Source organism: Triturus cristatus, chromosome 3_1, assembly GCF_964204655.1.
Source record: "Triturus cristatus chromosome 3_1, aTriCri1.1, whole genome shotgun sequence".
In the NCBI taxonomy this organism is placed as follows: domain Eukaryota; kingdom Metazoa; phylum Chordata; class Amphibia; order Caudata; family Salamandridae; genus Triturus; species Triturus cristatus.
Window position 1 is genome coordinate 891,615,820 of NC_140583.1, and position 23,947 is coordinate 891,639,766.

Consider the following 23,947-nt stretch of genomic DNA (forward strand, 5'->3'; position numbering starts at 1 on the left):
TGCCCAGCCCGGTTCAGGTCTGTTGGTTCCCATATATTCAGAAGACAACGTCTGGGTTCAAGTGGGACTGGGCAGGAGCTGACCTCTGTGATAGTGTTCATTACTGCTGTTCAGTACAGTTTGATTACCGGGCAGTCCCACAATATGTGGTAGAAGGTACCTATTTCGTTACATTGGCGCATGCAGTGCTGGTCAGTGACTTTCCCTATTTTGCATAGTGTCACTCTGGTAAAGTACATCCTATGTAGTATTTTAAGTTGTACCCGGCGCAATCTGGAGGACACCGCCACCACCCTGGGTAATTCCATCGCTTCCTGCCAGTCAGTGTCATCCAGTTCTCCCACCTCTTCCTGCCACTTAACCCATAGTTTTAACAAAGGGTCTATTTGGTTGTTGATTATTTTGTGGCATGTGAGGGAGATCGCTTTCCTGTCCATGTGGTCCGTTAATAGCCGGTCCTCTAGGGGGGAGGCTTCAGGAAGAGTCTCTTCTGCTGGAATGGCTGCCTCAAACGCATGTTTAACATGCATGTACCCGAACATCTTGGTGGGTGCCATCTCGCATTGTTCCTGTAAGTGGGCGAAGAAAACAACCTTCCCCCCTTTCCAGAGGTCACCCAGCCGAGAGATCCCTATCATGTCCCATTTTCGGAACCCCTTGCTCTTGCCCAGTGAGCCTAGTTTGCCGGTGTCCCACAATGGGGTTTGATGTGTCAGCTTGTCAGCCCATCCCAGGTGCCGTGTCACTGTATGCCACATGTGAACTGTATGTGCCGTTGGTCCCAGTAGGTCTGATTTTCTCTGTTTATTGAAGAGCACTCAGTTAATTCTCACCGTTCCCAGGCCTAGTCTATCTAGGCGGTACGCAGGGTCAGTGTTGGGTGCATGGGTCCACTGATTGATTACTGCTAATTGGGAGGCCCAGTAGAATGCCTGAACCTTGGGCAGTGCTATACCGCCATCGTACCAACTTCTAGTCAGTTTACCCGCAGCTATCCTGGCCGAATTGCCATCCCGTAGGAGATTATTGACTTCTGAGTCTATTGCTCTAAAGCATGACGCAGGGACATGAAAGGGCTTGTTGTGAAGGTCATAGAGAAATCTGCGTAGTGCCATCATTTAAAAAAGTGCTGCCCTACCCAGTAGGGTGAGCGGCAACGCCTCCAGTGTTTGGTATCTCGTCTCAGTCTTTGCAGTGGTTCTTGGAGGTTTAGCGCCTGGAAGTTGTCTGGAGTAGACGTAACAGGGATACCCAGGTATTTGAAGCTTTCCGCTACCACCCTATCTGTACAGTTCTTTGGTAAGTTTGGAGACGGCCCATGTAGAATATATAGTACAGACTTTTCCCAATTGATCGTGTACCCAGAGACCGCACCATAACTGTCACATATATTTAGTAGTCTACGAATGGATCTCGTGTGGGATGCTATATATAGCAGAAAGTCGTCTGCGTAGAGGGATATCCGGTGTTCCCATCCCTACGTCCAGCGTAGGACACGGATTATTGGGTCTCCCCTGACCCATGCAGCCAGGGGCTCCAAGACCAGGGCAAAAAGGAGCGGTGACAGCAGACAGCCTTGCCGCGTTCCACGTCCCAGGGAAAACTCCTGTGAGATATGTCCATTGGCTTCCACATGCTCGAGCGGGTTGGTATATAATAGGCGAACCCATGAGCAAAATCTAGGCCCAAATCACTGATGTTGGAGGGCTGCAAAAAGGAATGTCCATTCCACGGAGTCGAAGGCCATCCTTGCATCAAGAGAAAGCACCGCGGCCTCCTCCCGTATTGTGTGTTTGCGGCCGAGGACGCTGTGCAGGTGCCTGAGGTTCAACGCTGTGTTCCTTCCCGGCATAAAGCCTGACTGATCCGGGTAGACGAGTTTAGCGAGAATGGGGGTCAATCGGAGCACCAACATTTTGGCCAATATCTTGGCCTCTGCGTTAATCAGCGAGATAGGCCGGTAGGAGGTGCTTTCAGAAGGAGCTTTATCTGGTTTGTGGATAGCTACAATGGTAGCAATGCGCTGGTCCCTAGGGAGCTCCCCCTGGGTCAAGCTTGCATCATACATTTTCAATAGATAGGGGGCCTCTTTATCAGCTGTGCGCTTGTATAATTCTATTGGGATGCCATTCGTGCCACTGGCTTTCCGGGACTGTATCTTATGGATGGCTACCTTGAGTTTGTCTATTGTTAAGTCAGTTTCTAGCATCTGGGCCTCTTCCTTCGTAAGTGTTGGTAAGCGTATATCTCTTAGGAAGTCCAGGGTGTCGTGTACCGTGGTCGTGATTGTGGACGTATATATCTTCTCAAAGTGTGCCGCTAATGCGGTTACTATCTCCTGGGGGTCCGATGTGAATTGGCCATTGTCTAGTCAAAGCTCTGCCACCCATCTATCAGCCCGTTCCCCTTTGTCCAACCAAGCTAGAAGCTCACCTGCTTTGTCCCCAGATTCATAGACCCTGTGTTGGACTGCTGTCAATTGGGTTCTAGCATCTGCACTTAGGTATTCTTTATATTCTTGCTGTTTTGTGCGTAGCCTGTGTGTGTTGGTGTCTGAGGGATCTTGGGCATGCTAAGACTCTAGGTGGTGCACCTCCTGTTCTAGGGCCTCTATCTCTTTCTTCCTTTCTTTTTTGTGACCTGCAATGAGAGATATAGCCTGTCCCCGTAGAACAGGCTTATACGCTTCCCAAAGGACCAGTGGTGAGGAGACTGACGCTTCATTCTCCCTAAAGTAGTGCGTTGTAGTGGTAAGCAGGCCTTTTCTAATCTTGGGGTTGCATAGAAACCCTGGGTATATTGGGTACATACGACATTGTGTGGGAGTATGTGATACATACTCCGCCGTCACTGGGGAGTGGTCAGAAATTCGCCTGGGTAGGAGCGATACTGCTCCGAACCTTCCCACATTATCTGTAGCTGTAATTATGTAATCTATACATGAGAGGCTGTTGTGAGCCCCGGAGTGAAAAGTATACTGCCGCGTTTGTGGATTTTTAAACCGCCATGTGTCTGGCAAGCCATGTGCGTCAAGGAAGTCTGCTAAGCTGGAACGTGTGCAGTGTTGAGGCCGGTGGACGGTGCGGTCCATAGCATCATTTAGTGTTGTGTTAAAATCGCCCCCAATTATCAGGTCCCCCTCTGGCAGCGCAAGTAGAAACGCTCCCAATGCTGGAAATGCCAGCGAATGTAATGCGGGTGGGATGTAAACTGTAACTAGATTAATTGTACGGCCCTCCCATTGACCGGAGAGCGCTGCAAATCGGCCTTGATCATCCCTGAAGGTGTGATTGACAATGAGAGGGAATTGTTTTTTAACCAAGATTCCCATCCCGCGGAATCCTAAGGTGAACTCCGAGTGCACCGCCAATTTAAACCGCCAACGGTCCAGCGCCTTGCATGCTGACCCTACCAGATAAGTTTCCTGCAGCATTGTAGTTACTGGGGTCTTACGTTTCAGATATTGCAGCATTAGCCCTCTCTTTACCTTATCTCTTAGTCCATTGACGTTCCAGGAGATAAGTGAGATCGCTGGTATTTTGGTGCGTTGTGTCATTGGATTTTCCGAGGTCATGTGTAGTGAGGACTCCTATATGTGGACCGGGTTTATGAGGTGGTTTGTGCATAAATTCTCGCAAAGACTGCAAACAATTGTTTGCAGGTCTGCAACAATAACAACATAAACAATAAACAAACAATCCTAGGACTTTCAGCGTCCCTTTTAGAACCTCCCTCCCCCCTCCCTGCCACCCTGCATGACGGACTTGAAACTAACTGCCTCCCCAACATTGCAGAGTGCTTATATCTCATTACCTGTTACCTTGGTAGGGGGACGGTCCCTCCAGCAACCCCCCCCAGTTCGTCTCTTCGCCAATAGGTTATAACTTCAAATGAGATTTTGAACATATTAATAACTGAGCGTATGGTAGCTTTGTTGTTTGCATAGGCATCGTTCACTCTGGGAACTGCCGTCCCTTCTGGGTGCATCATTTCCACCAAGTGCGCCATCGTTGTGGAATTGCCGCGAGTCAATAGGTGGAGGAGACTGTTTTTAGGCTCTGCTTTTGGTCCATCCGTGGTAGTAGTGTCCTGTTCATTCAGCGCCCATCCGGTGATTCTCCTTGCGTTGTTACTATTCCCTCATTTCCGAGCCTGGTGTTAGTTGTCGTCGGTTGGCGCAACCTGCCGTTTTGCTTCTCTGATGTTGCGGCTGGACGCCATCATTCCAGCCAGTCCGTGCCTCCTCTGGTGCATTGAAGAACCACACTTTTCCTTCCACTTCGATCCTCAATATTGCCGGTAATAACATGGAGTATTTCAGTTCTCTCTTTCTCAATTCCTTCTTGACCTCCAGGAAAGTGCGCTGTTGCTTGGTTACGGCCACTGTGTAATCGGGAAAGAAAGTAATGGTTTTGTCCTCAAAGCGGACTGGGGGGGCTATTCTTGCAGTCTGTAGGATTATGTCCCGGTCCCTGAAATAAAAAATGCGGGCGTGCACCTGGTCTCGGTCTGCCTCCAGGGACTCGGTGCGCTCTTTCGACTGAGAAAGACCTTTGGGTTGTAGGTGTTGCTTGATAAGATCTTCGAAGAACAGGTACTCTGCTCGTCCATCTGCCCTTTCCGGCACTCCAATTATTCTGACGTTGTTGCGCCAGGACCGGCCTTCATAGTCATCGAGTTTATCGGTCAGTAGTTTATTTTCTGCCTCCAGTAGGCGTACTTGACGTTTCAGTTCGTTGGTCTCACCATACAGTGCTCTAAGCAGTGATAGATCGACTGATATTGTGCCTAACCTGCCATCAAGTGATGTGTGTACTTTATTTAGGGTGGTGAGTATGTCCTGCAATGTGACATCTGGTCCCTCTCCAGAGGCCGCATCTGCTGCGCGCCCAGTTGGCTGTTCTGTTAAGTCTTGCTGACTTTTCGTATATGCGTATTTTTCCAGTTTGGATTGCTGCGTCCTTCACCTTTCCTGTTGCCCGTCAGCCGTTATCAGCGAGACCGTCGGGAGTCCGTCACAGTCGCATCTGGACTGTGAAGACCGTTCTTTCTCTTACAAAATAAGAGTAAACCTGAAGGAACTTGGAATGATGTAACATGGTCATCCTCCCTTCTGAATAGAAATTAAAACCAAAAAACGACTATACAAGATTATTATGCCCACATAAAGTTTCGGCACATATAAGAATCTGGGGAATCCCACCACGGTTACTTTTGGACTGTCATTTCTCCTCTCATTGCTGATTAAAATTGAATGACTAGTGCGCCTTAATACATGCCCTGAAGAAGTCCGCTTCAAGGACGAAACGCGTCGGCTGTGTTGTCCAGAACAGACTGTATTTATAGCCCGTTGTTTTAAATTGAGAACTAATGTAATTTTTGTGAATAAAAAAAAAGGCCTTTTTTGAATAACCTTGATGTTGGGAATGAATTATATTAGTACCTTCCCCACCTTCTCAAAGTGTGGTGCACCTGTGCTTTTTGGTTTGAAACTGTTAGGTCCGTTTGGACTGGCATTGTGTCAGTGGGTGCGATCCAGTGTGCACACTCACCCTTAGCAACTGTATAGGGATATGAATATGGAAGGGATAGCAGCTTAGGTGCTGGCGTATAGAGGGCTCCACTGATCTGGTATTTCTTATACCTTTCCTTTGTGTATTTATCGGTCAGTGGTTTATTTTCTGCCTCCAGTAGGCGTACTTGACGTTTCAGTTCGTTGGTCTCACCATACAGTGCTCTAAGCAGTGATAGATCGACTGATATTGTGCCTAACCTGCCATCAAGTGATGTGTGTACTTTATTTAGGGTGGTGAGTATGTCCTGCAATGTGACATCTGGTCCCTCTCCAGAGGCCGCATCTGCTGCGCGCCCAGTTGGCTGTTCTGTTAAGTCTTGCTGACTTTTCGTATATGCGTATTTTTCCAGTTTGGATTGCTGCGTAGTACGATGCCCTCAGCCACCCATCTTGCCATCTGGAGTCGTGCACACTGTCTGTATGCACACGGGCTGTAGTACTCGCCGTGGCCTGCCTAGGTAACACTGTGCCACCTGCGGCCTGTCGGGTTTCCTACCCCCGGGCAAGTTCACTACTACGTTCCCTTCTCTGCGGCCTCCACTGCTTCTCTGCTCTGCCGTTTGGCCTGTACAGGTTATTCGTAGTCGGTGAGTCACTCCATGCGGCACCCGGAGCCGATGCGGTGCCAGTATGAGTGTTCCCCCCACTGATATGTCCACTCTACCATGGACGGTAACTCTCGTCGCCCTCACCAATGCCACCACTTCCGCCGCTCTTTGTGTGTGCCGTCTACGTGGCGTTCTGATGACTGTTCGGTCTTTAAAGCGAGCACTGAGCGAGTGAGCGACAGGTCCGAGTATCTGTTTTGAAGATGGGGGTGGGGGGTATTTCTGGAGTTTTACTATGACCCACGGGGCCCCCATCGAGCGACCGCTGGGGGCCGTTGCTCCTGTGTGTGTGCTGTCTTCTTGGGGCACTGGCCTGCCACAGGCCATTGGTGTTGGAACGGATAGGGGGGCCTGAATGGGTTGTGGTGGAGAGCTTAGGGCGTCGCTACACTCACCAGCCTAACCGGGTGGCTCCTGGGTGCCTCAGATGGCTTGCTAGGGCATCGCCGGGGTCCCGCTGACCTGGGATCCCGCTCTTATGGGCACACTGCTTACTTGAGGCCCCGGCTTCCTCCCAGCATGTAGGCTGCAATTCTTCCACTCTGTGCCGTGTTTGCCCTGAGCGGTCTTGTCCCGTTATGAGCCGGTCGATTTGTGCCCATTGTGCTCCTACGCCCGCTACACTGCTCTGCGACTGCCGGGGTGGACAGATTAATATGTGGATCGTCGGAGATGTCTGAAGGGGGTCCGGAGCTCCGTTAGGCGGCGGACATTTCATTTGGCTGCAAGCTATGCCCCTGTATTGATTTTTTTAACTATATAGTCTGTTGACATACCTCTATACCCTTTGGGGCCTCCCAGCAAAAATAGGCCACTTTAAGAGTGGCCAATGAGTGGGCTGCAAATTAAGTATGAATACAAATGTATTTAGTAATCATAAGAGGGACAAGGAGCTGTTTGAGATGTCAAGTAAGAAATGCTCTTGGGAACATGTATACACAAAAAAGGGGTGATGTTCTCAAGGGAAGTGGGGAAAAAACCCAACCGCTCAAGGGTGGATCCAGGGAACTGAACAGAAGGACTCCTAATGAACAGATCTGAATGCTCTCACACAGCCAAGTGAGTGTCATGCTTCATCATAGGGCACTCCTCATCAAGCCGGAGCTGCAATGCTCGATGGGCCCCCGAATGGGGGCTCTAAGGGCCCATAAATGGGGTCTTTTTAGCACTGATCTTGTGATCTAGCCATATGATGCTTGCAAGTGAATGGATTGGTACCAAGGGATACTTGCAGGTAACCAATCCAAATTAATTCACATGCACCACCCGCGGTGCAAGAAGGAGGACCTTTTCCTCAAGTTGTAATGTTTGTTGATGATGCAGTCTTATCAACAGGAATAAATAGAATTTGTTATGAAACACTAAATAACTTACTGCAGTGTTATAGCACTTATCAGATATTGATGTAAATTGCTAAAAGTAAATTACAAAAAAATATTTTCCATTTGGTACTCCGAATGCGGCAACTGGCATACCCAGGGAATACGAGTAGATTGAATTTCGTAAAAAGAAATAGATGTTACAATTAAAAAGGACCTACCCCATTTATTCAAGTGCTGTTAAAGTGCTTTCCATTGTAAATGTACTTATGGGAGTTTGTCAAACCACAAAATGAAATTCTGCAGGCTGTTTAGCTGTACTGTGTTGAAATGGCAAGCCAATTGAGTGAGTGAGATAACTTTTTATTTGCTGCCTTCTGTAATTCCTTATAAATGTTCTAGCACCAGTACAATAGAAACATAAGGCATGCCAGCAATTCATGGACATACCTAGTGCCTAATATGTGTTGGTGTTTACAGGCAGTGGGCACTGAACTCATTTTTGGGGGCCATGACTCATGTTCCATTATCAAACTTGGACCAAGAACAAGAGAGAGAAATGTAGAATGAGATAAAGGATGAGCAGAAGGAGATATCGTTATAACAAGAACGTTGAAATGCAAAAATGGTATTGGGACCTTTGAACATATTTGTCATTATTAAAATTAATTAAATAATAGTGATTAAACTACTTGTAAGCTTTTCTTGAGATTTAAAAATAAGGAAAATGCTACTTACTCGGTATGCATCTGTTCTTGGCATACAGAGCTGTAGATGCTTTAGCATAGATCGCCATCTGGTGTTCGTCCCGGATGTTTGCACTTTGTTTTTGTTCAAAGAAGTCTTGCAGTCACAAGGTAGGTGACTCCTCCTTCCGGTGATAGTGCGCATGGGCATCGGCTCCAGCCTTAGATTGTTTTGCCATAATGGGTGATGATGGAGTTAGTAAAGTAGTAAAAATAGATGTCCAGGTAAATTGTATCTAAGTAAGATATCATTGCAACGGGTAAAGGTACCCGGGGAGGCGGGTGGGCGCATATGACTCTACAGCTCTATATGCAAAGAACAGATGCATACTGGGTAAGTAGCATTTTCTGTTCGTGGCATATGAGCTGTAGATCATATGCTTTAGCATAGACTGTAAAGCAGTTATTTCTGAAGCGGTGGCTAACCTGTAGCTGTTGCAGTGGTTTGAAATAATGTTTGTAAAAACTGCTTAGCCCACACTAGCTTGTTGTTGTACTACACATCAACACAATATTGTTTTGTGAATGTGTGTGGTGTAGACCATGTTGCAGCTTTGCAGATGTCATCTGTGGGTATGTTTCCTAAGAATGCCATAGAAGCCCCTAGTTTGCATGTAGAGTGTGCTCCAGGGGGAATTATTAACATGTGTTTAGCTTTAATGTAGCATATTTAAATACACTTAACTATCCACATTGCAATGCCTGATTTTGATTTGGGATGGCCTTTATGTGGTGGAGAAAAAGCAACAAAAAGTTGTTTGATTTTCCTAAAAGGTTTTGCTCTTTCTATGTAGTATAGTAATGCTCTTTTGACATCTAATGTGTGAAGGGCACGTTCTGCCACTGAATCCGGTTGAGGGAAGAACACAGACAACTCAACAAATTGGTTGATATGAAAGGCCGAGAAGATTTTAGGTCAAAACTTGGGGTTAGTCCTAAGAACCACTTTGTTTTGGTGTATTTGTAGAAATGGTTCCTCTATGGTTAGTGCCTGAATGTCACCGACTCGTCTTAGAGAAGTGATGGCTATAAGGAAGGCTACCTTCTAGGTGAAGAATTGTATTTCACATTTGTGCAATGGCTCAAAGGGTGGACCCATGAGTCTTGTAAGGACTATGTTGAGATTCCACACTGGAGAAGGTGGACGTCTGGTGTGAATGAGTTTTTTAAGTCCTTCCATAAAAGCTTCAATAGCAAGCTCTCTAAAAAGAGACAAGTGTTGTCTATTTTGCAGATATGCAGCTATTGCAGCGAGATGTAACCGTATGGATGTGTACGCTGAATTGGAACGTTGTAGGTGCAATAGATAGAAAATGATGTCCTGAATTGAAGCATCTAGTGGATTGATGTGATTGTTGTTATAGTAAACGGCAAACCTCTTCCACTTTGCTGCATAGCATGTTCTTGTGGTAGGGCGCCTAGCCTCTTTGATAACATTCATAGAGTCTGGCGGAAGATTGAGGTAGTCAAACCTTTATGATTTCAGGTGCCAGATTGCAAGGTTGACCTGATTGGGATCTGGATGTCGTATCTGTCCATGGTTCTGAGTTAGAATCTTGGGGAAAAGGTCTAGTTTTTGGTGGGGAACTACTGATAGCTCCAACAGAGTTGTGAACCATGGTCGTCAGGCCCATGTGGGTGCAACTAGGATAAGTGTTTGGAAATGCTGTTTGAGTTTCTGAACTACTAACGGAATGAGTGGGAGAGGTGGAAAAGTGTAAGAAAATATCCCTGACCAATTCATCCATATGGCATTGCCTTTGGACAATGGGTGTAAATGCCTGGGCGCGAAGTTTGGGCATTTTGCGTTTAGGTGGGTGGCGAATAGATCTAACTCTGGGAAGCCCTCATTTGGAAGAATGGGAGGAGAACTTGAGGGTGGAGTTCCCATTCGTGGATCTGCTGTCGCTGACGTCTGAGCAGATCTCCAATTTGGTGGTTTACTCCTGGAAGGTGCTCTGCAAGGATATATATATTTTTTGAGATATGGCCTATCTCCAGATGCTTTGTGCTAACTGTGAGAGCTGAAGAGTGTGAGTCCCTCCTTGTTTTTGAATGTAGTACATTGCTCTCATGTTGTCTGTGCGAACCAGGATAGCTTTGCCTATTAGATGAAGTTGAAAGGCTTTCAATGCTAGAAACATTGCTAGCAGTTCTAGATGGTTTATGTGGAGTTGTTTCTGTTGCAGAGTCCACATGCCCTGAATGGTATGGTTTTCCAGATGAGCTCCCCAACCAGTGAGCGATGCCTCTGCTGTTAGCACTATCTGTGGAACCGGATCGACGAATGGCCATCCCTTGGAAAGGGTTTGTACATTCCACCACTGCAGAGAGCGATGAGTACGGCCATCTACCAACACCAGATCTGATAGCTGACCTTGAGCTTGGTTCTACTGACCTGCTAAACATTCCTGTGGAGGGCGCATTTGAAGTCTTGCATAGGGAACAATTAAAATGCAAGAAGCCACCATTCCGATCTATTGCATGAACACTCGGGGCCCGATTCACAGAACTAACTTAAGACAAAATCCTAAACTTACTACCATTTTTGTATTCACAGAAGGCACTTACTCATTTTGGTATTCACAGAAGACACTTACTCACTTCGGTATTCACAGAAGTTAGGAGTCCTAACTTTAGGACTCCTAAATGCATTCTGTGAATACCAAAAGTCTTAAAATTAGGATTTTTCTCAGTTTATAAGTCCTAAAGTTAGGACTCCTAACTTTACTACTACTAAACTGAGAAAAATCCTAATTTTAAGGCTTTCGGTATTCAAAGAAGGCATTTAGGAGTCCTAAAGTTGGGAGTCCTAACTTTACTACTACTAAATTGAGAAAAATCCTAATTTTAAGACTTTCGCTATTCACAGAAGGCCTTTAGGAGTCCTAAAGTTAGGAGTCCTAACTATACTACTACTAAACTGAGAAAAATCCTAATTTTAAGGCTTTCGGTATTTACAGAAGGCATTTAGGAGTTCTAAACTTAGAAGTCCTAACTTTACTACTACTAAATTGAGAAAAATCCTAATTTTAAGACTTTCGGTATTCACAGAAGGCATTTAGGAGTCCTAAAGTTAGGAGTCCTAACTATACTACTACTAAACTGAGAAAAATCCTAATTTTAAGGCTTTCGGTATTTACAGAAGGCATTTAGGAGTTCTAAACTTAGAAGTCCTAACTTTACTACTACTAAATTGAGAAAAATCCTAATTTTAAGACTTTCGGTATTCACAGAAGGCATTTAGGATGCCTAAAGTTAGGAGTCCTAACTATACTATTACTAAACTGAGAAAAATCCTAATTTTAAGACTTTCGGTATTCACAGAAGGCATTTAGGAGTCCTAAAGTTAGGACTCCTAACCGAAATGAGTAAGTGCCTTCTGTGAATACCAAAATGGTAGTAAGTTTAGGATTTTGTCTTAAGTTAGTTCTGTGAATCGGGCCCTCAGGCTGGTAATGAGTGTTGAGGATGAAACTGTGATATTAGAGGTTGCATGTTGCAGATCCTGACCAGGTTTGGATACGCTAGAGCTTTGCAAGTGTCTATTGTGGCTCCTATATACAGTTGTGTGTTGGATGATTGTAGGTGAGACTTGGTGAGGTTTACAGTGAATCCCAAGTGGTAAAGCAGAGCAGTTGGACTGTCTTTCAATTGTGGTGTAGGCAGCTTTGTTATGATCTGGCTTTTACGAGCCAGTCGTCTAGGTAAGGGAAGACATGAATGTGCTGTCTTCTTAGATGAGCTGCGACTAATGCCAGGCACTTGGTGAAAACCCTAGGTGCTATAGTTACCCCGAATGGGAGAACTTTGAACTGGAAATGTTGTCCGTCCACCACAAACCTGAGATATTTTCTGTGAGCAGGGTGAATGGGAATATGGAAATAGGCGTCCTTTAAGTCCAGAGTGGCTAGAAGGTCGCCTTGATGAAGTAGTGGGAGAACTTGTTGGAGTGTGACCATGTGAAAGTGGTCCGACTGTATGTAAAGATTTAGCTGTCTGAAGTCTAGAGAGCCTGAGAGAGCCGTCCCTTTTGGGAATTAAGAAATACAGGGAGTATACCCCGGTCCCTTGGTATGTTAATGGGACTGGTTCTATAGCATGTTTTTCTAAGAGAGATAGAACCTCCTGCTTAAAGAGGGTGAGATGTTCTGGTGGCATTGCATGTGCTCTTGGAAGAATATTTGGAGCAGTGCTTATAAGTTCCAGTTAGTACCCATATTGGATAATTTGTAGCATTCACTTGTCTGAGGTGAATGAATTTTAGACAGGTAGGAATTGGGAGAGACGCCCCCTTTACAGGAGTGGAATGATCAGGGGATTAGCCAAAGGAAGTCACTGTTTGTTTGCGGGGGAAGTGCGTGTGGTAATTGTAAAGCCCCAATTGACTACGCGACATAAGTGTCTTTTTTCATCTTTTCCAGCAGAGTGTCAACAGCTGGGCCGAAAAGATAGTCTTTGTCAAAGGGTTGTTTAAGTATCACCTCCAGCTTAAATCCAGAAATTCTGAGCCATGCGTGTCTGCGCCATAGTCTGCTGGTGTTGATTTCATGTGCTGCTGTGTCTGCTGCATCTAGTGCACATCTAATCAAGGTGTTGGTAATGAGTTTACCTTCCTGAATAAGGTAATTAGCCTTAGATTTATATTCATCAGGCAAATGTTGCATGGTTTTTTCTAGCTCATCATAATGACCCCTGTCATAACGAGCTAGCAGCGCCTGGGCGTTGGCAATGCGCCAGCTGTTTGATGCCTGTGAAGCCACTCTTTTGCCTGAGGCATAAATAAGCTTGGACTCCTTGTCAGAAGGAGGGGTGTCTCCTGTGGCTTGTGAATTAGCTCTCTTACATGCGTTGGAGACTACAAGAAAGTCTAGGGGCAGCTGACCTTTAATATAAACAGGATCGGTAGGAGCTGATTTGTATTTTTTATCCACTCTGGGTGTGATTATTCTTGCCCTAACAGGATCTTTAAATACCTTGTCTGTGTGTTTTAACATGCCTTTGAGCATGGGAAATGTATGAGTGGCTCTTTGGGATGAAGCAAGTGTCTCAAAGAGGATATCCTCCTCTAAGGGCTGTTTATGAAGGCCTACCCCATGAAAATGAGCAGCCCTGTTAATGAGCTCGACATAGCCAATGTTGTCATCAGTTGGGGAGGGTCTGGAGGAATACACATCATAGTCATTATCTGTATTTGGATCTGTCTGGTAATCCTCCCAAGGGTCAGTGTCTTGTGGTGCATCCTGATCCTCATCCCCTTCCTCCTGTGGATCAGGTGTGGTGGTGGTGAATTAAATGGTGTGATGGCCAAGTTAGGATTAGGAGGAGGAGAAGGAGGTGAAATATAGGGAAGAGAAGGGTTAGTACCCACATTCTTCTTCTTAAGAGGGATATGATTGTCCTCTGCTAGGTCAGTTTTCCATTTTTTGGAAGAGTTGACTGAATATGTCCTGTTTTAGGGTTTATCACCAGCTATTTCTGTTTTGGGTCCAAAGGTGGCTCATCGGGCCGAGGCTCTTTGGGGAGAGTGTCTTTTTCTTTGCGTGGTGATTTCAGTGCCAAAGGTTTCGGTTCCGAGCCCTTTGGCTGTTGAAGGTTTGGGCTCCGAGTGTTTGGACTTAGAGGGTTTGGGCTCCAAGTGTTTAGACTTGGAGGGTTTCGGCTCTGAGACTTTGGCCTTTTAGGGTTTCGGTTCCAAATCTTTGGCCTTGGAAGGTTTCGGTTCCGAGTCTTTGGTCTTGAGACGGTTTCGGTTCCTAACCTCTGGGTGTAGAAGGTTTTGGGTCCGAACCTTTTGGTGTGGAAGGCAAGTTAACTAATAGATGTTTGGTCTTTTGTCTTGGTACCGAAGTTGTCTGTTCAACATCAGAGCGGGGCTGGCTCGAGCCTGAGCCTAAAGGCGTTTCTTTATGTTTCGGAGCCGGGCTGGAGGGCAGGGCATCAGAAACATTTTGTCGATGCCGACCTGATCCCGAGGATGAAGGAGGGCCCGGAGCCTTTGTCTTGTGGTAAATGGGCAGAGGGGGATCTGTACTCACGGTACACTGACCCGGAGTGATGTTTTCTTCTTCTTCCATGTCGCAGTCGGCTTCGGACACGGAGATCTGCTCTTCTCCCACTGCCCCTTGAGCTGGTTGTTGGGTATCGGAATCTTCGCCGAAGATGTCCGGAACAGCATCGGTCTGATGTTGCATTTTATGGCGTCAAGCCCCACGATCACAAAGTTTCTTTTTCGATCGGAATGATCGACATGCGTCGCAGTCCTTCTCGTCGTGTTCTGGGGACAAGCAGAGATTGCAAACTTCGTGCAAGTCGGTGCCTGGAAATTTAGCACGACAACTGGGACATAGCTTGAATGGAGTTCGATCCATCGACGGCTAGCGCAGTCGGGTAGGCCTTATGGCCTGCCACGAGTTTTCCGATAGAAAGTTTTCCGAAGTGAGAGGATACGCGGCGAATGAGGAACCGCGATCGAGAACAATACTGTCGAGGTAATGAATTGCGCGTCGAAGGGGTCCGAAAACGGTACCGAACCAAAGCGACGCACTACACGTCCGCACCCGATGGTGGAAAAAAACAATCTGAGGATGGAGCCGATGCCCATGTGCACTATCACCGAAAGGAGGAGTCATCTATTTCATCACTGCAAGACTTCTTCGAACAAAAATAAAGTGCAAGCATCCAGGCCCAACACCAGATGGTGATCTATGCTAAAGCATATGATTTACAGCTCATATGCCTCAAACACAAAATTTCTACTGGTAACCACTGAAGATTACAATACTTGAAGTGACTATGTTTTGGTTGTCTGGGAAGGTAGTTCAGTTGATGGAGGTAATACTTCTTATGATTGCTATGGAAATAAAGCTAAATTGTTTGTTTTCAAATCTGTGTTGCATGAATATTTTATTTATGTCTGGAAGAGTGTTGTGTAATATTATTTCACACCAGTGGAAAGGCTGAGATCCTTAGCAAAGGAGAGGCTATTGACAGGTAGATTTAAGAAAAAGCATACTCAACAAATTTAGTAAGTGGGTTACTTAAGCTCGATAGTAGGATATGAACATATAGTGGTATTTGGAAAATGTTCTTGATGCACATGGTACTCAGTGAATTATATTGCCATTATAAATGGGACTGGGATTACACAACCCATCTCTTTGTATTTCTCCTTTTTGCACCCAGCTCTTTAAATCTCTCATAAGAGCCAATAGCAATAATTTAAATAGTTTGATGTTCCGCTACCAACACGAGTATTTACTGTAAATCGGATGCAATATGCTGTTGTTCAAAGATTACTGTCTCTAGATTTATGACCCTTGCACATAAAAAAGAGCTTTTTTAATGCAAGTGGACATCGGCCTGTGGAAAAAAGGGGGAAAAGTATGTTGATGAATGCCTATATAGACTTCTTGTTTCTATTTGACAAAATATGTTTGAAATAAACTATGGATCTCCTAAAAGAGATTTGAATTCAAAAGATCAAACAGAGCTAAGACAAATGTTCTACAGACCTCAAAACATTTGATTATTTAAGATGAAAGCACAGTAGCCTTCAACCCTTATTTTGAGTGTGGGGAAAATTTCCCAACTCTGAGCAAACAGAAGCTTATGCAAGTTTAAACTTTATTTAGATGTATTCAAATTGGTCCAGTCTATGAAAGGTTGTACACAATACACTGTTTCTCAGTTGGCATTAATTTCCTTTGTATTTTCTAATGAATACATTGGCCTACATGATTTAATTGCTGTGTTTACCAAGTCATTTGTTCTAGGCCTGACTAGAGACAGCATTAGTTGTATAGCGTACTTCATGCCACTAAACAAAACTCCACACAAAACACGGCAAACACATACACATGCAGAAAGGAACTTTAGGTAAGACCTCTTTAGCCATTGGCTTGATTTGGAGAGGCCCTTTCAGCATTGACCTGCTGGCAGTAAATAACATACACATGCAGAAAGGAACTTTAGGTAAGCCCCTTTTAGCCATTGGATTGATTTGGAGAGGCCCTTTCAGCATTGGCGTGCTGGCAGTAAATCACATTTTGGAGCCAGCCAAAGGCCATGAAAGTTTAAATGTTTGAAAGAAGTCCCTGACTTTAGTCATAGTGATGTTTGAGAGCACCCCACTCAGTCACTGTTAGGGTCATCAGCATAGATAATTGTCTGGAAGACACTTTCACAAGCCTGCAGTGGCAACCTTTCTTACCTTACTCTAACACATTCTCTTTCTTCTCCTCCTTTTTATATTTTTCACGTAACATGTGACAATAAAATACAATGTCATATTTGTAAATGTAAATGGCAAATGAATTGCAGTCTAAATTAAAGTAGATTGAAACAAATTAATAGATTTGAAAACTTTGCAGCCGATGACTATGTGGTGGAGACTAATGTAATCCAACAAAAGCAGAACCTTTAAGACACTAAGGGCCTGATATATATATCCATTTTGGAGTCAAAAACTGTGTGATTTGCAAAATCACAGGCTTTGTGACTGATAATGGGCTTTTGCTATGTACTACATCAATTCTGAATTGCCCATTTGGAAGATGAGTGAAAGTGGTGTCCCCTCAAAATTGCAAATTAAAATGGTATGTATCAATGGCGAGCAACTGCGAGACCAGACACAAACCACTGAGAATTTACAGTATCGTCACAGCAGGTGGAGCTCATTTATTAATTCATTCATTCATTCATTCAGAAGCAGCAATTTCAGTTTGGGAATACAGATATAGGGATTGTGGCCTACAGGTGCCTGTAGTCCATCACAAGGGGTTGCAAATAGTGATATGCCTAATTAACATTCATTATGCAAGTCGTCTTATGACTCCATGCGACTGTAGATTTTTTAGTGTGACCTATCAGTACATATTTAGCATTTTGAAATGTTGGTGAGCAATTTGTGACCTCTTTTTAGAGCCAGTCTTTTCGTACATAGGGCCTTTAACGGTATGTCTCAGAGGCAATTTATGCACTCATTTAACTTAATGATTCAATCTGCTCGCAATTCCACAGAAGCAAAGAGATGCAGCTGGTCACCAATGATATTGTCCACTGACCAACACATTACAGTTTCCACTCCAAAATTATGAAGTGAGATTTTAAGGAATACCTATGAATTTTATAAAATTTTCAGTCATTTGGCCTCCAACTCTCAAGACATGAATCTGACAGAATTTCAGGAAGCATTTTACAGAATACATTTTGGGAAAGCAAATATTATAACTACACTATGATAATACTGTATGAGCAGGACTTATTTAAATGGCATAACTTTCCCTCATCCCTGTCAAAATCTTTTCTTTGATACTTTCCACACACCTTCTACCATCTTCCCCCTTCCTGTCTCTCCCTCTACATCCCACTTCACCCTGTTCATCACTTCTGCACCTCCCTTAATAGACTGTACTTCACAATGCTCTACCACCCTCCCTCTACTTCCCCATACATCTCCTTCTCCTCTTCACTTCTCTCTACTCCTATCAGACTGCCTCTAATACCCCTCTTCACTATATCCCCAAGTGAACCACAGATTTCCTTTGGATGATCTCTCTTACTCTATTCTAATTAAGTTAGTTCAGTTTAACCGCTTTTGGTTTGTGACTTATTTCTCCAAGTTTAGTGGAATGCAAGCCCTCACCCACCTTTCAGTTGTTAATGTGTAAAGCTCACTGACACCATTGGGTAGAGCCATGCTGCAAGCAAATGCAAATAAAGGAAAACAATTGCCAGAAATACAACTCCAAGAAATGTATAAAAGGTTATCTTGCAGTAATACATTATTTTACTCAGCCACAATGTTAGTCTACAAACAAATAATATTGTGCTTAGTAAAGGACACTCAAGGTTCAGTGCAGTTGTTCCTGTTTGTGGTGTTCTTGGAAAGTTTGTGAACACCCAGGAACATGTGAGTTTGTTGGTATCCTCACATTTCTCTCCAACCCCTTTCCACCTTGGACAAATTACTCCTACCAAGGGCGCTGGTTATTCCCATTATGAGGTGTGAAAGGGAACTAGAACCCTCTAAATGTTGTTTGGAGCGGAGTAGGGGTCGAATTCCGCCTTGGGTAAAAATGTTCTCCCCCATGGAGAAAAAAAAGTGCCACTTAGGAGATACGCAAAACAACCCCCAGCATGAGACTTTTTAGAGTTTGTGCATAAGAGATGGAGACTATCACAGAAACTCAAATATTATAGGAATAATTGACTGGTTCAATATAAAAAACGTTTGTTATGTTTGTACAGTTTGATATATGCACTTCTGGAAAAACATTTTTGTCTTTTTCAGAGTACACACAAAAATTGTACAAAAATGTCTAAAGGAAAAGTACAAGAGGTGAAAAAGAATGTGTCAAATATTTGAATGTGGGATGACGATGATGTTTAGTATATAAGTATAATGCTTAAATGTATGAATAGTACTTCAAAATTGAAAGGTGTTGAGTTTAATTAAATTATTTAACACATTGAAAAGTATTGTCTCTAATATTATAAATATTAGCTAGGGCAATCCTGTACCCAGACACAATTACACCACAGTTAATGCAAAAGATCAGGCCTAGCACAAGGTCACAAAATATTTCCTAAAGTCCACCTAGAACGCTTGCAACTGGCACACCCTTCCTATCATTCCCTTTAAGAGGTTTGCAAACTGCAGAAACGTATTTCACACCTTTGTTAACATTTTAGTAAATTGGGCACTGCGGGTAAAATATATGTATAAATATACATGTGTATATATTTATGAATCATAACTAAATAGCACATAAGGTATCCTACCTCTTTACTTTCTTTACTTTCTTCCAATTCAGACTCACTACTCAAATCTTCTGTATTTATATGTTCAAAATCCGATTCTCCAACCGCAATTGGCACTACTTCATGCCGGATGGGCTTTGGGAGAAATGTTTCATAGTCTTTCTCATCATGTATGTATTTCTCGACACAGCTTCCAAAATCACTGCCAGTTCCATCTTTCAGATAGTCGCATTCTCTGATCATTTCAACTGCATTGTGGTTGAAATTGAAGGCGTCTTGCTTATGGGCTTCCTCCAGTTGCTTAACATCATCTAATGCATTTTGGGTTTCGAAAAAGCACTTTTGGACAAAGTCATGTAAGGCTGTTTTGACATAATCTATTCCCTTTTGTATCCTGCCAACAGCGATCTGAAGATTGTTCATTTCAACATCATCATCTGTCGGTGAAAGATTGTCTGAGCTAAACGAGCTGAGCAGCAATGCCAGGAACAGATTCAATACCTAGGAAGTTAATAGATGAGAATATATCACAAACATACATAAGGAAAAGCAATGTTAGATTGTGTTAATCTAGATGCAATTTTCAACAAAGTTGAGAAAGGAGATCCAATTAATTGAGAGTTGCAATATCTTCCCTCTGTAGAAAAACCCTTCCTCTATACCACAAGGAAAGTTGGGGTTCCATTTCCATTCCCATTCCTACTCTGGAAATTGATATATTTTAGCCCTTACATGGAGTAAATCTTTGTAAATTTAGAGGGTGAGAAAAGTTTTTGAATGCAACAAACTAATACATTTGTGGGTCTTCACAAACCTTCAAGCTTGAACATGGCTTCAACAGTCCAATCTCCACCACTTGTGTGGGACTTATCCTTGCATGAAAACATTATGCTCTTGTGGGGTGATATCGCATGGGAGTAAATGAATTTACAACTGCTAAGTCACCTTTTGTGCCTTGCAGTCATAAATCCTACCATTTACACAAGTAAAACTATGATACTAGTTCAAGTGGCTTTGAGAATCAGACCATGGGTCTTCAGCTCTATCAGTTCCATTTTAGGTGTTACTTTCTTTTGTAATTTCTTTAGAGACATTATGCATGGAAGCCGTGGCAGCAAAGTGAAACAACACGAAAACCACTAGCGGAACAAAATAAATGAAGGCCACTTCATACTTTGAGTACATGGGAGAGTCCATCAACAAGGTTCATAATGAACCAGAGACAACAGTAGGAACTTACTTATATCTTAATAAGGTTTTCAATTGTCATAACTGTCTCCTATCACCCTAGGCTGAGGTTTGTTGTGAACAGCTTCCTATTCTGGATGAGACGTACACTGTCCAAGCTTTGCTAGAATGCTTTAAAAAAAAGAGAGAGAGAGAGAGAGAGAGAGAGAGAGAGAGCGAGGAGAGACAAAGAGAGAAGGAGAAAAATAGTGTGAGAGATAGAGTGACAGAAAGAGAGAGAGGGAGAGGAATAGTATATATGTCGGTATGTGTGTACGTGTGTGTAAAATAGCAGGCAAAGAGAGGTAGGTTTTTATAAATACAGCAACTCTAAATTGAGAAGAAAATGCAGAGTTTTTCCTTTAAGTTCATAATTCAAGCTTCTTCAGGTGTTGGGCACTATGATTTCTCTCCTTGATGATAGGGATTTATGCTGTGGGTGATCATCATTTCTGTGCCTTCGTTTATCTGCCACATGATATTAGGTAGGCTAAATGTTTCATTATAGCAGTTCAGGATAAAAAATAAATATTTTCTTTGGTTAGACATGTCTTGAAACTTGGTTCGTTTGTTACTTGGTTCGTTCAAAGAGGTATTTATGATGCTGATTGGTTAGCAGCACTACTGTGACTAAGTGTGAATTTAGCATGACAAATCACAGATCTTGTTTTCATTTATGCCCATTAAAAAGGACACTAGACAAACAAAATGCATGCAATGTTCTGATATTGTTGTGCCTCAAGCACTGAGCTAAAGCCAATGGGAAGTTAGGTAGACCATGGAGCACAATATATAAAATGACAACCTTGCGCCCCCTTTTTTAAAGATTTGTAACTTTCCCGGGGTACGGCGGATGGGAGATCAAGTGCATATATCCTTAGGTCTGTTTAATAGATGTACACCTGATAGACTTGTTATATTCCTGTGTAATATGCTGGATTTATGCCATGTAATCAAGTCATGATGTTGCACACAGTATGTTGCTAATGTACAGCTGCAATCATTGTTATTCTGCTTCTTAATAAAAATGAATACAAAATTAAAAATTAAATGACAACAATGACAGAATCAAAAGTAGAAATTACCTATTGGAAATATCTATTCAACGATAATGAAAATGTATGGGTAAGATCCTCAATCTGAAGGCTGTGCAAAAACATTTGTGTGGTAATTGCACACCTGTAGTTTGAGCTAAAGCGAGGTGTCGTAATTTTCAGGTAGGCAATTATAGCACTTCTGATTTGCGCACCTCGGAATTATGGATAAATGCTCATGTTTTCCCCTCCAAATGCTTTGGAGCCCATATATGATGGATTTGTTTGCTGAAACTTGTGCACATTGTGGGTTGCAGTAGCTGCAGCAAAACTTGTAATGCCGAGTTCAGCACCCTCTCCATTGATCTCTATTTAGAATTTGCACGATCCTTGAAACGAGGACGAGGGTGGACAGAAATTAGAACTAAAAGCCAAACCATGATGTTATGTTATTTAAACTTATTAAGCGTGTGAATATTCTAGGGTGTCTTGGCGTTGAAACTCAAAGCACATCACAACTGAATCATCACTTAATCTGGCCAAGGTCTGAAAAAGCTAGGTTTTAAGGCCCTTTCTAAAAGAAGACAAAGAGTGCGAAGATCTAATATGCAACGGAGAGTATTCCAGAGTTTTGCAGCTCCGTAACTCAGGCTTCGAGCACCCCAATTAGTTGTAAGGAATTTGGGCCCGATGCCGACTGATCCAGACTGATACACTAGCAGATGGACATCTGTAGAGAAAAATCTTTTCACAAAACCTTCGAACAGGGACACCTTTATTAGCGACTACAATGTTATTAAATAGATACCACGCCCTGAAGGAGCCCCAGGCCAGAAGGCAAATATGAGGGGGTAAAACGCGTGTTGGCTGTTTAATGTTGCTTTTTGTTTCGGGGATTAATGACCCATCTCTGTTGTGCATGACTCGGAATCCTCAAGCAGCTTAACATTATTTAAGAAAGCAATACATTGGAATTCTTTCCACAATAAGAGTGATTACTTTGACTTGTTCTGGCACATCCTAACACTTAAAGAGGTTTGTTAAAAATATGGGCCCTATATCATTAAGAGCTTGGCAGGCCAAGCAATAGTCCTTAAACTTGATAAGGCTTGCCACAGGAAGCCAGTGCAGTTTCCTAATTTCTTTATAAACAGATGGATATTTGGGCAGTTCCACTAGGATTCTTGAGGCTGCATTTTGTATCATCTGCAACTTATTTAGGTGTTGATTTTGAATATTCAAGAACAAGCTGTTGCAGTAATCCAATTTGGATAACACAAGTGCAGTCACAACCGTCCTCCTGGGATTAGCTGGCAAACATGGAAGGATTTTCTTTATTTTCCTAATTAAGAGAGAAGACAAGGACACAATAGTGTTTATTTGGTTCACATATGTCAGTCTGTTATCTAATACAATTCCTAGATTTTCTGCCTTTTTTACTAGTTTGGGCAATTTCCCTAGTTCTACAGGCCACCACGTGGCATCCCATGTTGGAGAAAGATTGCAATAGATCAATATCTCAGTTTTTTCTCATCCATGTACTTATTTTTCGCATGCACTGATGAAAACAAAGTGAAATAGAGGGTTCATTTTTAGAAGCCACCACCACAATTTGTGTGTCGTCAGTGTAAGATGTCAAACTAAAGCTGAGTTGTTGAATAAGAGGAACCAGTTCTGACCCATAAAAGTTAAAAAAACTGTCAGACAGACCTGTGGAACCCCTCAAAGCAGCACATAAGGCGGTGATTTAAAATGGTCCAGTGTGACGACTGAGTTCTATCACCTAAAAACGAAGAAAGCAAAGATAGTACAGAATAATTAATGCCCCGTTTTTCTTGACGCAGTTTCAACAGGTTATGGTCTACCGTGTCAAAAGCCGCTGATAGATCATAGAGAATTAGGGCAGCAGTCCCACCTTTGTTCATCTCTACCCTAATCTCCTCGGTGCCTTTGATTAAAGCAGTCTCAGTGCTGTGCTCAGGATGAAACCCAAATTGAGTGGGATCAAGTAAGTCGTTGTAATGAATAAATTGGGCCAGCTATTGGTTCATCAGTTTTTCAACTAGTTTAGCAGGCAAAGGCAGAAGGGAGATGGGGAAATAGTTAATAGGATTGGAGATGTCTAAATTAGGTTTTTTTTAATAATGGAAAGATGGATGCTTCTTTCCAAAGGGTAGGAAAAATCCCAACCTTAAACATAGCATTGAAGATGTTCGCAGGAATAGCACCTACTTTACTAGCTAACATTTTTAAAACAGATGGGCAGGGGTCCAATTTAGTTGCTAAAATGAGTTTTTCTTCCTGTTCACTGGTGACAGAAGCAAAACAGAGTGCATATATTATTCACTCTATCCCTGAAAATACTCATGATGTTATTGCAGAAAGCTTGGCTTCTCAAATTAGTAGTTTTGCTGGGCAGGGTGGTAAGTTTGCTTATTACCTGAAACAATTATTTAGAACAGTTTTTAGCTTTTTCTATTTGATTTGAATAGAAAGCCCCTTTTTAAATTATGAGCATGGTTTTGTATTTGGATAGTGCTAGTTTGTAATTTTCTTTTCCCAAGGAATCATACTGCGCTCTCCAGCATCTTTCTAATCTCCAGCAGTTTAGCTTTTTTAGTCTCAATGCCTCCGAAAACCAGGGCACTGAAGGCGTCTTCCGCTTTCCTTATCC

General features: G+C 43.2%; 1 protein-coding gene across 1 annotated transcript in view; it reads right to left on the reverse strand.

The window, feature by feature from the left end:
* LOC146861242 (sodium channel protein type 2 subunit alpha-like) overlaps nt 1-23,947 on the reverse strand; it is a 784,117-nt gene that overhangs the window by 344,895 nt on the left and 415,275 nt on the right. The window contains exon 17 of the mRNA XM_085645402.1: nt 19,034-19,513. Within this exon, the coding sequence (XP_085501528.1) occupies nt 19,034-19,513 (480 nt within the window). The remainder of the gene's footprint in view (nt 1-19,033; nt 19,514-23,947) is intronic.